This window comes from Panthera tigris, chromosome E3 (genome assembly GCF_018350195.1).
Source record: "Panthera tigris isolate Pti1 chromosome E3, P.tigris_Pti1_mat1.1, whole genome shotgun sequence".
Lineage (NCBI taxonomy): Eukaryota > Metazoa > Chordata > Mammalia > Carnivora > Felidae > Panthera > Panthera tigris.
The window spans coordinates 20,025,804-20,041,498 of record NC_056675.1 but is presented as its reverse complement, the minus strand read 5'-3'; the positions used below and the strand labels follow the sequence as shown (position 1 = coordinate 20,041,498).

Sequence of the window (15,695 nt, the reverse complement as noted above, 5' to 3'; positions counted from 1 at the left end):
ACATTCCACAGCTATGCTGCCTGATACAGCAGCCACCGGGCCCGGGGCGGCCAGGCACTTGCACTGTGCCTCGTCCAAATTAGGTATGTCCTGTGTGTCAAATACGTCCTGGATTTCAAAGACGTGCTATGACAGAATGGAAATATCTCATTAATCATTTTTGTATATTCGTTACATGTTAAAATGCTATTCGGGATATTAATTGCACCTGTTTCTTTCTCCCTATTTTGATGTGGCCGCCAGAAAACTTTAATTACAGATGTGGCTCACGTTGAATTTCTATCAGCTCTGTTCTACTAAATAATTAACCTGGGGCACCTGGTGGCTCAGTCGGTTAAGCACCTGATTTGGGCTCAGGTCATGACCTCCCAGTTCGTGGGTTCAAGCCCCACGTCGGGCTCTGTGCTGACAGCTCGGAGCCCGGAGCCTGCTTCGGAGCCTGTGTCTCCCTCTCTCTCTGTCCCTCCCCCACTCGTGTTCTGTCTCTGTCTCTCTCTCAAAAATAAATCGACATAAATCAATAAATAAGCTGTAATCTTCAACAATGTCAAGGTCATAAAAGTCAAGGAAAGACTGAGGAATGATTCCTGACTGGAGGCGTCTAAAGAGACAACCAAACGCAACACGTGACCCCGCGGTGGGTCCTTTGCTACAGAAGACAATATTGAGACAACCGGAAAACTCCAGTGGGGTCTGCAGATGAGACGGCAGGGAATCCTCAACGTTGATGCCCTGATTTGAATGGTTATCCTATGATGACTTAGGAGAATGTCTTTGCCGGGAGGAGACATTCCCTGAAGAATTTAGTGGTAATGACGGAGCTTCAAATTGGGCTATTGGACCCCGGACTATTCTTACGGTTTTCTGGTGAGTTTGGAATTATTTCAAAATAAAAAACAAGTTTAAAAAGCAACCCGAGGAGCTGCAGTGAAGAAGGCCCTCCTCAAGCGCACCACTGATGCGGGAGGCAGCATTTGACCGTGGGGGGGCCGGAGCTGGTGTGAGAAGCAGCTGGGTGTTGGGTGACAGCCCACCCGACTCCCAGGGGTCTCCGCTTCCGCGTTTGTGAGGTGAGCAGGCTGGACCCCGCGATTCCCTAAAAAGCGAACCTGTCCAACCGAAACACAGAAGACCAGACCCAGAACATTTTAACGAGGCCAGGGACTCAGAATCGTTGTCAGACAACTGTGGGCCGCGGCAACCTTCTGCTTCTGTTCAGTAAAGCCACGTGATAAATGGAATAAAGGTTCCAACCAAGAGTCAGCCTCCAGGCTGGCACACCCTCAAACCCCACACTGGGCAACACCATTCTGTGACCAAATCATCAGGCTTAAGCACCTCCTCCCCAAGGGCCTTGGGCCACTTGTGAAGGCTTCAGAATTCAGGCTTCCAACATTCGTTGTTTTCTAGGAAACCGAACCAAAGAAACTTTCCATGGCTACGTGACTGTTCCATAACCACTTCCCAATTCTCTTGTGAGTCAGACTTCAAGCAAGGTGCTCCTCCGGTACACCCTGGATACAGGACAGAAAGGATACATTTCCTGGATGGTGCAGTCATTCCCGTAGAGGCCAGCACAGAGGACGCAGAGCCTCACCGGACCGCAGGAATGAGCTCTATTCCGCGCACCTGATTTATCCCCTAAATTTCACCATCTTGGGCACTTACAGGCTTTAAGCACCTGCCACACAGTATCTTCCTAATCTTCACAAATAACCCTGGGTGACAGATATCTCCAGCCCCGCTTCACAGCTAGGACAACTGAAGCCCTGAGGTTTAGTGACTTGACCAAGGTTATACAGCCACCAAGTTGTAAAGTGGTTTCAAATTCAGATTTTAAAAAAAAAAATAGCTTTGGAGAGACAGAACTGACATACAGTGAACCGTACCTCTTTCAAGACACAAGTTAGTAAGTTCTGACACATGTATACACCCTAGAAACCATCACTACAATCAAGACAATACATAGATCCATCACCCCCCAAAAGTTCCCTCAAACTCTCGTAATCTCTCTCTCTCACCCCTCACAACCCTCCCCTACACCATCACCAGGAAGCCAGTGGCCTTCCTGTCACTTCACCCAGGTACACACTGTCTAGGATTGCATGTAAATTGCATGTAAATGCTGCAACACGTAATCTCTTCCCCTGCTTCTTCCACTCAGCATAATCACTCTGAGATTCATTCATACAGCAGCACGTAGCAACAGCTCGTTCCTTTTTACTACCAGGTAGTATATTCCAGGAGACAGATCATACCACAGCCCATTTACAGGCTCACCTGTTGATGGATGGCCAGGTTTCCACTCTGTGGCCATTACGAGCAAAACTCCTCTGAATATTTACACACAAGCCTTTGTAGGGACATGTATCTTCGCTTCTCTTGAGTCTAAAAACAAATACTTGAAACAGAAATGGCTGTGTCATAAAAGTGCCTGTGTTTTTTCAAAATGGCTCTACTCATTTTAGATTCCAACAGAGAGAGTTCCGGTTCCTTCATTTTCTCGTCACTACTCAGCACGCAATCTTTTCAATTTTGGCCTAACAGGTGTGTAGTATATCTCACTGTGGCTCCATTTTGCGTTGCCCTAATGAAGCGGAGCGCTTTTCACGTGCCTATGTGCCATCTATAGAACTTGTTCGGCGAAGTGTCTGTTCAAGTCTTTTGCTCATTTTTTTTTTTTTTTTTGACTGTATGTTTCCTAACTATTGGATTTGGGGAGTTCTCTATATTCCGGATATGAGTACTTTATTGGACTGTGATTTGCAAACATTTTCTCCCAGTATTTTGCTTGTCTTTTTATTCCCTAAACAGTGTATTTTAAAGAGAATTTTTTAATTCTGAAGCCCAATTTATCAACTTGTACTCTTACGGATCATACCTTTGTGTTATACTCAAGAAATCTTTGCCGAACCCAAGGTCACAAAGGTTTTCTTCTACGTTTTCTTCTGTAAGTGTTACGGTTTCAGGTTTTACGTTGTGGTCTATGTTACATTTTGAGTTAATTTTTCTATATGGTGCAAAGCATGGCTCGAGAGTCATTAAAATATGGGGTTATCCAATTATTATGCCAGCATCATTTTTTTTTTAATTTTTTTTTTTAAGTTTATTTATTTTTGAGACAGAGACAGAGCATGAACGGGGGAGGGTCAAAGAGAGAGGGAGACACAGAATCGGAATCAGGCTCCAGGCTCTGAGCCATCAGCCCAGAGCCCGACACGGGGCTCAAACTCACAGACCGTGAGATCGTGACCTGAGCCGCAGTCGGACGCTCAACCGACTGAGCCACCCAGGCGCCCCACCAGCATCATTTTTTGAAAAATATTTACACTGAACTGCCTTCACGTTTTTGTCAAAACTTAGCTGTCCATCCACATGTGGGTTTATTTCTAGACTCTCTCTTCTACGAGTTTAAGTCAATACCACACTGTCTTGATAGGGGAGCTATATATTATGTCTCAAGATCAGGTAGTCACTCTTAACTAACTTTAATTCATCAGTGTTAGTCCTCCAAGTTTGATTGTCTTTTTCAAAATTGTTTTGGCTTTTCTAGGTCCTTTACATTTCCACGTGAATTTCAGAATCAGTCTGTGAATTTCTACAAAAAGTGCTGCTGGGATGAGACTGGGGTTGAGTTGAATCTACAGACCAACTCTTGAGGAGAACGGATTATCTTAACAGTATTGGGTTTCACAGCCCACGAGCATGGTGCGTCTCTCCATTTATTTAGATCTTCTTTGACTTCTCTCAGCAATGTTTCGTGCATTTCAGTGCACAGGCCTTACAGACTCTTGTCACATTTATTTCTAAGTATTTTGTATTTTTTAATGCTATCTTGAATGGTACTTTGTAAAATTTCAATTGCTGATGATTCACTGCAAGCATATAGAAATACCACAAATTTTTGGATGTTGATCCTGTATCCTGCCACTTTACCAAACCTACTTATCAGCTCTAGCAGCTTTTTTGAAGATCCATCAGATTTTCTACATAGAAGATCATGTCTTTCAATCAACAGTTTTACTTCTTCCCTTCCAATCTGAATGCCTTTTCTTTTTTCTTGCCTTAGTGCACTGGCTAGAAGAGAGATTGTTAGAATGGCCATTCTTGTCTTGCTCCTGATATTAGGGTAAAGTATTTAGTCTTCACAGTGAAGTATGTATGACGTGAAGCTGAAGGTTGCACACAGAACCCCTTTAGGAGGTTAAAGAACCTTCCTTCTTTTCCTACTTTGCTAAGGGATTTTGGTCAAGAATACATGTGAGGTTTTTAAACTCTGCAGAGTTGTTGAATCCTCTCTCCTGCTCTAAGCCTGTCCTGTAAATCTGCTTCTCCCCTGTAGTTTCCTGTAAGAAACCTTTGGGGCATCGTGCCAAGATAGATATCAGATTTTGTCAAATGCGTCTTCTACACTACTGACACGATCACATGGTTTTTCTTTTTTAGTCTGTTAATATGGTAAACTACATGGGTTGGTTTTCAAATATTAAACCAACCCTGCATTCTTGGGCTAAACCCCACCCTGGTCATATTGTATCATCTTTTCTATATATTGCTGGATTAGATTTGCTAAAACTGTGTGTTTAAAATTTTAGCATTTATATTCATGAAGGACCTTGGTCTTTGGATTGCTCTCCTCGCAATGTCATTGTCTAGTTCTGGTATCAGGATAATTCAGGCCTCAGAAATCGAGCTGGGAAGTGTTCCCTTGTCTTCAACCTTCTGGAGGCGCGTGGGTGGAACTGGTAGCACCTCTTCCTTAAACACTTTGCAGAACTCACCAGGGAAGCTGCTGTGCCTGGAGCGGGCATGATTCCCAGCCCTGTGGACATCAGGCACTGCTTCACTCTTAGTCTTTATTTATTTATTTATTTATGTATTTATGTATTTATGTATTTATGTATTTATGTATTTATTTATTTATTCATGTATTTATTTATTTTGAGAGAGAGAGTGAGAGAGAGAGAGGAGCAGAGACAGAGGGAGATAGAGAACCCCAAGCAGACTCCACAGCACAGCCGTCAGCACAGAGCCTGACGCGGGCCTCGAATTCTAGAAAAGTGAGATCACGACCTGAGCCAAAACCGATCCAAAAGTCAGCCGCTCAACTGACTGATTCTGCTCCCCCCGCCCCCGCCGGTGCCCCTCTCTTTATCCTTCCCACCACATCTCTGCCCAGCCTCAGGCTGCTCACCGGGTAGCTCAGCCCTCAGCTGACAGCCCCCACCTCCAGCTCTCTCTGCGCACCCCCTCTGCCGCTCTGACCTGCCAGCGCTTTGGTCTCCCTGAGCCCCCATCCCCATCCCCTCAACTCAGCCAGTCTGTTTAGTTCTGCTCAGGTTCTCCGCCCCCCCCCCCCCCCCCCCCCGCCCCGCCCCCTGGCCTGAAAACTCAGGGAAGTGAGCCGAGGCAACTGTAGTGCTCATTCCCTTCTTGCCTGTGGCATAAAAAAGATACTTGGTTGTCATCCCTGGTTCCTGGCACAGAACTCCTAAAACCCTTGGAATTTCCTGAGCGATCAGGGTAACACAAGTGTTTTGTTCTAATGAGGTGACTCTTGGCAGGTCCCTAAAGAACTTCAGGATGGGAGTTGGCTGCCAGAAAGACCTAGCCTTGATTGGAAGCCTGGAACTTTCAGCCTCATCCCCATCTCGGGGAAGGACAGAGGGACTAGATAGGGAGCTAATCACTGATGGCCAGTTCATCATCGACCACGCGTCTGTAACGAAATCTCCATGAAAACCCTCAAATGATGGCATTTGGAGATCCACATCAAGGTGCCGGGAGAGAGCACCCAGAAAGGGCGTGGAAATTCCGTGCCCCCCTCCCACCCCCCTTAGGCCACCCTGCCCTAGGCATCTCTCCCATTGGGCTGTTCCTGAGCTATATCCTTTATAATAGGCCAGCAAATGTAAGTCAAGTGTTTTCCTGAGTTCTGTGAGCCATTCTAGCAAATTACTGAACCTGAGGAAGGGGTCATGGGACTCCCCGCTTGCTAGCCGGTCAGTCAGAAGTATAGGTGGCCCAGACTTGAGACTGGCGTCCGAAATGGGGGCAGCCTTGTGGGGCGAAACCCTGTAACCGTGAGATCTGGCCCCAACTCCCGGTAAACAGTGTCAGAACCGAGCTGACCAACATCCAGTTGGTGTCCAGAGAACTGGAGAGGAGGTGCTGGAAAAGACAACACATATTTGGTGTCAGGAGGGGAAAAAAACCTTCACTGCCCGTCTCTTGAGGTATCACTGTGCTTCGCTGGCCAAAGTCTAGGGTTTCAGATATTTTGTCCGTCTCTTAATTGTTTCAGACAGGAAAGTAAATCGGTCCCTGTTACTCTATCTTGGTCAAAAGTGGAAATCCTCAAATGCAAGTCTTCTTAACCATCACTCCCTAGGCTTCCTGTCCCTACTTCCGTCAAGGGAGGCTTATCCTGGAATCACGAGTCTGGTCCGCATGACTCACGAAACCCAAGGCAAAAGCCAAAGCTGTGTGTCTATGTCACCAGTCCCTAGCACAGGAGGCCCCCCACAGGAGGCCACGGCGGGCAGTGCTGCGTGACCTCATGCACGTCTGCAAGCTCTGGCTCGCAACCCAAGGTGCCCTCTTCGCGCACGCGGGTCCCCGGTGCCACTCGCAGAGTCCAGACACAGGCTTTACAAAGCCAGCACGCCAGAACGAAATTGAACTCTCGCTAGCCAAGAGAACTGGGGAATTTATTTCTCCCACTAGTGATGGGAAGAAGACAGCCCAAACCAGAGCCCAGAATAGGAAGTATTTTTGATAAGCTGGATGAAAATCCATGGGAAACTGTAATCACAATAACTCGCAGACTCAAATACCCTTCTGTTTCATAATTATCTTAGAAGCTAAGTGTTTTTCCAGTTGGTAAAAGGGGACTTTCCTGGGCATCTCTTCAAAAGACAGATAATAATGGTGGGTCTTGTAAGTATTTACTTAATTTGCATAATTTCTTTCTAACGTTCCTTGCTTTCAAATCTCTAAAATAACAACACTCCTTGAGGAAAAAGCTTTTCTTTCTTTCTTTTTTTTTTTTTTTTTTTAATGAAGGCTAGGGGAAAATGAACCACAGTTCTATCCTGATGACCCAGCCGTCACTTTATCTTGACGCACAGATAGGGCACATAAAGCATGAAGAATAAATTAATTCCTAGATATATTGTACAGGACTTTCCTAAATTAGGTCATAACAGCTTTAAAGGTCAAACAAAGGCAAAAACACTTTCATTCTTAGTACTAAGGCAGCATGTGGCTCCTTGCAGTGAGCTACGAAACTTCCCCATTAGCATGAAAGCCCACATTTAGGACTTACATGAGAAACTGAAGGCGAACAGAAATGAACTGCCATGTAGTCAGAAAACTAAGAAAAACATTCTTATGCCCTTCACTGGAGCATACCAAGGGGTGGGTGGTTAAAATCCTCTTGTGTTTTCTCAGAGCAAGGACAGCTAGCTTGGCAGATGTAATGTTCCTTTTCCATAAAGGAGGCCCTCACCAAAGCCCCCTATTCACCCCAGCGCCGGCCAAGTAGAGCGGGTATGCTTTCAGCAGAAGGAGACTTTTCCAGCACAGCACTAATGATGTGCTTTCCCTGCTTCAGGTCCTTCCAGACGTCCACCCTGTCCCCGGAACTAAGTACAAAAGAAACCCCATTACCGTGGTGTCTATACGACAGGTTGTTCCTGATGTATAAACCTACATGCCACAAGAACCTATGTTGTTCCCACACATCATGCTTTCCTGCCTGGGGTCTCCCAAAGGATGTCAGGCGCAAGTCAACGAAGTTTGGATACATGGGATCACACAAAGTTACACAAGGTTCCTCACTGTAGGACCCCTGCAAGCATTTCATTTGTCAGCGTGGACCAGCAGGCCCAGAATTTCGCACGGGATGCCTCGAGGGGCCAGTCCCCCCAAAGCTACGCACCCTCTGCTCTCCCTCCCACTCGTCACGGAAGAGCGCCTGTCTCTGTACCCTCTGTCTCGCCCTTCCTGCTCCCATCCACCCTTCACCTCTCTCGATCTGGCTTCTTCTGCTATGCCCCGGGCGCCGGTCCCTAAATGCGGCCCCTCTTCTCGTGTGCCTTCACCCGTAACCCTGGCGCCCCACGCATACCTTTCCTCACCCCTCTTGGCTGGCTTCCCTCTATGCAGTTTCTGCTCTTCTCTTGAAAACTAAACACGCAGACAGAAAGACAAAAACAAAGAATATAAACAAACACCTGTACTCCCGTTCACCAGAAGTGATGCTTGTTATTAGGCCACACTACTAATACCCTGTTTGCTTCGACTCCTTTTTTCTTCTTTAATGAAAGACCAAAAGAAAGGCAAGCACCTCACAAGTGTGTCTGTCACATATCCTTCCGGTGCACCCTTACGTCTTTATGTGCAGATGTGTGTGTTCACGAACAACAAGAATCCTGGTTTTACAAAAAGCTTAACGCAGTGACATCGTGCAGCGAGTGAAATTTATCCACTTCCTCTTTCACACAACAAGATCTCCCCCCACCGACGCTCAACTCCACGAGAGCTACCAATACGGATCTTGCTGACACGCTGGCATCCTTTCTGCTGTTTCTACGGCTCCCTCCCGTCACTGAAAACTCAGCCCGGCCCGGCCTGAGTGCTTCGCCTGTATTACCTCCCCTCCCCTCTGAGCAGCCCACTGAGGACATGCTTCCAGCGCCCACCCCCCCGCACAGGGCAGGGCGGCCCTTGCCCCGGGTCTGGCTGAGTCCGGGGCTGTGCTCTCACCCACCGTGCCGAGCGGCCCTCTCACCCGCCACGGCCAAGGGAGCGCGTTCCCCGGGCCTGGCCAGGAACTCTGGACGCATCTTGTCTCTTAACCCTCCCAGACCCCCTCCCTCCACGGTGTCCGGGATGATTAATTATCTTCATTTGACACATGAAGAAACGCAGGCTGGAGAAGATGCTGGGGCCCTGGTGTGAACCACAGCTAGGCCGCTTCAAGTTCCCATCGACTGGGCTAAATGTCAGATGTGCTTACAAAAAAAAAAAAGGTCAAAGAGGAGGTGAGAAACGGGCTGGCGCGAGCCCGGGGAGACCTGCACGCCCAGGTGAGGCGTGCTGCCTGACGGGTGGCGAGGCTCACACCCGTGTCACCAGCCGCGATGGCGCGGTCCCGGGCACCCTGGGGACAGGGAGACGGTACTCACGGCCATGGACCCGATAGCAGTGCTTCTGCAGGCGTCTCACGCCCCGCTCCTCCAGCACCCCATGAGTCATCAGCAACTGGAGGAACCGCCGGTGGACGTCGGTCATGACGCCCGCTCTCCGCGCGCCGCCCTGCGTGCACGAAGGCGCTAAGAAAAGAAGCAAAGGACACCCAGTCACCTCTGAGCGCTCCGAAAGCCAAGTTCTGGGGTCTGTGCTTCCTTACGTTCACAGCTACCCCTCTGTGACGGCTTGCAGACCCCAGTTCATCCCGCCCAAGAGCACAGAAGCAGAAAGGAGGCAAGTCAGGGGCAAGCGCACTAGTCCGGGGGGGGGGGAGGGGGGCGGCAAGGAGTGGGGGTCTGGAGCCAGCCAGCGCGCCTGGACGCAGCCCGCTCCACACCCAAGTGTGTGAAAGGGGGCGTGGCCCGGTTTCTGACCTAGAAGGTGAGCCCACCGCTAGGACGTCTACCAGAGAATTACGCTGTTCAAGGGGTAGGACCTATGAAAGCCTGGCGACAGGCTGAGCGCTACCTACGGGTCGGCTAGTTTTACTACTGGGCGGTTCTGGCTCTGAAGCGTGGTTCGGCCACTCACGAGACTCACGGGGACCAAGTGTGCCGAGGCCCCGTTTTCTCACGATAAAACGAGAACGGCGTGTGCTGCCCGAAGAACCCCCAGCAGACTTGGCTGAACCAGTGCTAGCTTCCTCCTCGTCTCCCAAACCGCTAATGAAACGACTGTCGCCGTGGGGTGTTGTTTCAATCTCTTGCTCTCTACTAAAACATCGTCTTTCCACAAACCACAAAGATCAGAGCCGATAAAAGCATCACACGAGTCCTGATCAAAAAGCCTGCCCTTGCCACGGAGTGGTAGCACCGTGCGGAGGCAAAGGGCGTGGGTTTAGAAATAGACACGTGGTGCCGAGACCAGTGTCTGCCAGACCTGCTCCATCTTAAGAATCATCTCATCTGTGCGTGAAAAATACAGATTCCCAGGCCCCTTCGCCGGAGGTTCAGGCCGCAGAGGGGCTGGAATTCTGAGGTTTTAATACACACTCCAGGCGATGCCATGACCGGACAAGAAACTGGCTGTTACCTTGGGCAAATACGGCACGAAAACATTTCTAGCTAACAAGCTTCATCTCCCCAAGCCTCAGTCTTCTCCTCCGTAAGATGGGGATAATAAAAAGCTCTCTTTAAGGCAGAAGATGAGGTTAAAGGAGACAGGACTAGGAGACACACACCAAGGCGGGCTGTCGCTCGCTCTTCTTTCCAAGCAGCACATCAGCTGGACCTCGGAGGAAGGAAGACCCGCCAGCTCATGGCCGGTTTCTCTGCCTGCCTGCGAAACTTCCTTGAGAACAGTTCACCGGAAATGCAGCCTGGACAGGTCCTAAATTGCACCCCTCCTTCCCCCTCCTCAACCCTTTTCTTCCCCTGAGTCCTCTTCATGAATTTCAAGAAACTTAAATAATAAAGAGCAGAATTTAATAAAATTAGCATATACCTGAGATCAACAAAACGAAAATTAGTCTTTGAAAAAAAAAAAAAAACATAATAGGAGCACCTGGGTGGCCCAGTCGGTTAAGCCTCTGACTTCCATTCAGGTCGTGATCTCACAGTTTGTGGGTTCGAGCCCCACATAGGGCTCTGTGCTGACAGCTCAGAGCTTGGAGCCTGCTTCAGATTCTGGGTCCCTCTGTCTCTCTGCCCCTCCCCAGCTCACAATCGATCTCTCTCTCTCTCTCAAAAATAAACAAACATTTTAGGGGCGCTTGGGTGGCTCAGTCGGTTGAGCGTCCGACTTCGGCTCAGGTCATGATCTCGCGGTCTGTGAGTTTGAGCCCGTTTCGGGCTCTGTGCTGACCGCTCAGAGCCTGGAGCCTGTTTCAGATTCTGTGTCTCCCTCTCTCTCTGACCCTCCCCCGTTCATGCTCTGTCTCTCTCTGTCTCAAAAATAAATAAACGTTAAAAAAAATTTTTTTTTTTAAATAAATAAACATTTTTAAAAATTTAAGAAAAAAACACACAATAAAAGCGACCAACCTCTGACAAGATCTTCTGAGAGAAGACTAACAAATAAACAATATTTGGAATGAAAAAGGGACACTAATTGCAGACACATAAACAACTTATAATAATCATGAGTTTTAAACAAGCAAAGTTATAGGAAATGCATTCAAAAGCAACTAAAGAATGATCTGAAAACCTAACAGGTTTTATAACCATTGAAGACACACTGTGGGAAATCTATCCCCCAACAAAGAAAACTTCAGATCCGGAAAGATTTATCAAGAAGTCCTATCAAACATTCTAGAAGTGATTTCAGATGTCACAAAACTATCTCAGAGCCCCAAAAGGAGCAAAGCCTCCCCAAATCATCTGATAAGGTTGACATAGGTTGGGCATTAAAATCTAACAGAGACTTCAAAAGAAAGGAAAATGTATCTTTCAGGAACATAGCTGCAACTGTCCTAAGCAAAACGTTAATCTGAACTAGCAACATAAAGAGGATAACACACGGTAACCAAGTTGGGTTTATCCGGGCAGCAGTTTAACATTTAAAAATCAGTCAAGTGTTCTATGTCAATAATGTCTTAATAAAGCTGGAAAAAAAATCAATCAGTGTGAGTCACCACATTAACAGCATACAGAAGAAAAAGCCTACTATCAGCTTAATAGATTCAGAAAATACGATTGATAAAATTCAACAGTCACTGGATTGAAGGAAACTTCCTTTATCTCCTAAAGATATCGACAAAAACCTACAGTGACCATCATCATACTTAAGGATGGAATGTTGAAAGCAACCACTTTCAAATCCAAACGGAGCCAATGCAACGGAATCGGTGTGATTCCAATCAACATCCCAATAGGCTTCTTGTGTCTGTGAGTGATTTGATGAGATCATTCCAAAATTTACATGGAAAACATAAAGGCAAAACAGCAACGCCATTCTGGGAGAAGATAAAGGCAGGAGGACTGGTTCCACCAGTTAGCAGTTTATTCTGAAGCTCGAGTAAGGAACGATGTAGGACAATGGTACAGACATGGACCAGAGAAGACCAGAGGGCCAGAACAGACAACTCAGACACAGAAACGCACAGATATGAATACCTGATACGCTGGAGAAATGGAACTCCAGATCAAAGCAAGCTTTTCAATAAAAGGTGCCAGGGCAACAGATTACCCTTATGTGAAAACACAGAGAGCCCAACCCTCACCTCAGACTATGCGTAAAAATCTTTTGGAGGGTGAAGAGCGTAGGAAACACCATAAAACTTTTGGACAACAGTACAGGGGAACATCTTTCTTTTTTCGAGATTTTATTTTCTTTTTTAATGTTTATTTATTTTGAGAGAGAGAGCAGGGGAGAGGCAGAGAGAGAGAGGGAGGGAATCCCAAGCAGGCTCTGCAGGATCGACATGGGGCTCAACCCCATGAACCTTGAGATCATGACCTGAGCTGAAATCAAGAGTCGCACGCTCAACTGACTGAGCCACCCAGGCACCCCGGAGAACATCTTTTATGAGCCAAAGGCAGGGAAGAATTTCTTAAAAAGATACAGGAAGCAGAAACCATAGAGGAATATACCGATAAATTCTACTTCATTAAAATTAAAAACCTCTGTTCACCAAAAACAGCAGAAGGTGGGAGAGAAAGAGAGAAGAAAAGCTACAAACTGGAAAGTATCTGACACACAGTGAAGCCACAAAAGATTCATACTCAGAACAAAGAATCCCTACATATCAGTAAGGGGAAGACAACTGTAAGAAATAAGCAACAGAAATGTTCAAAGAGGATGCACAAATGATGAATAAATACATTAAAATTATGCTCAATCGCAAGGTCATCAGGCAAATGAGTATTCAAGCCACGGTGATTAATGTCTTATTCATCCCCAGGTGTAGGCAAAAATTCTTCAGAAGGGCTGAGGCTGGTAAGAGGGTAAACTCTTCTTATAAACCACTTCAGACGATTCGATATTAATAGCAAACCTGGGTAGCCCCAGAAATCCACTGTTAGGTATACAACTTACAGAAACGTTTCCACATCTGCCTCAGGAAATGTGTGATAGCAAAAATATCACCATGTGATAGCAAAAATCTGGCAACCGTCTAAATGACAATCAGTTGAAGAACGCCTCCATTTACAATCAGGCCACGGAATTCAAAATAGCAACAAAGCAATGAAAGTAAGTGAAGTGGGGCTACTCACGTCAGCATGGACATATCTCATATATGTAATGTTACATACAAAAATAAAGTTACACAAATATAGATTAGCCTCCTCTATAAAATATAAAACCTAGCAAAACATACGTGGTAGTCATTACAGATGCATAGTAACAACCACAAAGAAAAACAAGGGATTAGGTAACACAATACAGGGAGGCGGTGGTCTTTAGTGATGGGAAGAAAGGATTCGACCTGGGCATTATGGATATGGAATTGTTCGATTTCCTAACCTGATGGTGGATAGATGGGTGTTTATTTTATTTTTATTCTTTAAATTTACAGTTGCAAACATTTTTACAGATATGTTATATGTCTTAAAAAATTTTTTTTAACATTTATTTTTGAGAGAGAGAAACAGAGAGCGAGCAGAGGAGGGGCAGACAGAGAGAGGGAGACACAGAATCAGAAACAGGCTCCAGGCTCTGAGCTGTCAGCACAGAGCCCGATGCGGGGCTTGAACCCACGAACCGTGAGATCATGACCCGAGCCGAAGTCCCAGATATGTTATATATCTTGATTAAAAAAGGATGTAAATATGTTACATACCAGCCAAAATAAATGTTAAAAAGATGAGTTAAGAGAGATGGAGGGCCCAGGTGATGGACATAAGGGTGGCAAAACAAACAGTTCAGGAACTGTCCAGGTAAGCGAGAAACAGGCGCCTACAATTAAATCAGGACCGCTCTACCTACAATTCTCAAACCAAAAGACGTCCTAAAACCAAAATCTTTTAAGTTTGAAAACCTGACCTAAGGTGAGACTCTGTATGGCGGTTCTTTACCTCCTTTGATGTAAATACGCACATATTTAGCTGTGAAAATATTAGTGTATTTGATTACAAGAGGCTGCCCCAGACCCTAATTGAAGGTATGACCTAACATCGAATATATGCATCATATTCCTCCCGAAAATCCGAGAAATTCGGGATTCTGACCACGTCTGGCCTCCGGGCTTTAAAATACGAGGCTGTGGACTTGCACAAAGTAAGGATTTCTAGGACAAGGGCAGAGGGCGGCGAGATAACTGAGGTGGTCCACAAAGGCGACACTTTACGTATTCAGTTCGGACAGAATTCTGTATTTTGCTTTTTTTCACCTAATATTAGGAGCAAAACGCTTTGTCCACCTGGTACTACGATTTAACAATGTCTGTGTGCCGGGGGTCCTAGGGTCCAGCCTACTTTGCCTTCCTGCCCCTCTCTGGGCCTCAGTTTCCTCATCAGGAAATGAGGAGCCCCAAGCCCCCGGGCCCCCAGCGCCACACTCCGGTACAGACACGGGCCGACCCCGGGGCCTGACCCCCACCTTCCGTCCTCCGTCGCCTCTCTGCACGGCCCTCTTCCATCCCTGGCAGCCTCGCGGCCCCGCGCCCCGATTACCCACCGCGGTACCCCGGCGTAGCCCCCGACGCCGGCGGCCCAGGCAGAAAGGCGGCCTCGGCTCCTCCTGCGGGGCGGGGCGAACGCGGGCGCGGCGCTCCCATTGGTGGATGTCACCTATTAGTCCCTCCCCCGGTGACGCACTTCCTGCTTTCCCGCCGCGCCGTTGCCATGGTGCCGCGGAGGCCCTCCCCTAGATGCAGCGTTCGGCTCTTCTCGCGCCTCTCTACGCGCTTTTCCCGGCTGGGCCCCTGGTTGCCTCCCTCCGCCTGCAGCCCCACAGTGGCACCCCGCGACCTAGGAGTCGGAAGGGGAAGCATGCAGCGGGATCCTCCCCCTAAAAGTCATGGCTCCGCGGACACAAGCCAGTACGCTGCCCCGGGGCCTCAGTTTCCCCATCTGTACAACCGACACTGTGGCCTCAGGGTCAGCCTGTTGTCACATAGCTTGAACTGAAATCCTGGCTCTGCCACCTACTAGTTGCCAGATCTTGGGCAAGTCACTGAGCTGCAGTGAGCCTCAGCTTCTTCTTCTGTTAAATGGGGATGATAATAGTCCCCATGAAATAGTGTGTTCATGAGGTTTTGAAAGAAATCACGCACATTGGAAGAGCTGATTAAATGTGCTACTGTCTTAACTAGGGATTGTTGGGAGAAGCAAATGAAGTTATTAAGAGAAGTGAGTGGACTCTGCCAGGCGAGGGCACTCATTTTACAAACGCTTGCCTCCCAGTTCCCGGGGACGCAGTCTAGCAGGGAAACAGGTAACTAATCACAGAACAGCAGAGTGCAAGCATCTATCTCTGTGACGATAACTTCAAATCCCTACGTGCGCGGTTACCGCTCCTGTGATCTTGGACAATATCTCAACCTCTCTGGACCTCAGTTT

At 47.4% G+C, this 15,695-nt stretch overlaps 1 protein-coding gene across 1 annotated transcript in view; it reads right to left on the bottom strand.

Moving 5' to 3' along the window:
* The window catches only part of NSMCE1 (NSE1 homolog, SMC5-SMC6 complex component), a 31,394-nt gene extending 16,508 nt beyond the window's left edge, over positions 1-14,886 (bottom strand). Inside the window, exons 1-2 of the mRNA XM_042970824.1 lie at positions 14,734-14,886; positions 9,192-9,338 (exon numbers count right to left, since the gene is read on the bottom strand). Coding sequence (XP_042826758.1) covers positions 9,192-9,338; positions 14,734-14,773 — 187 coding nt within the window. The 5' untranslated portion in view covers positions 14,774-14,886. The remainder of the gene's footprint in view (positions 1-9,191; positions 9,339-14,733) is intronic.
* Between the last annotated feature and the right edge of the window lie 809 nt (positions 14,887-15,695).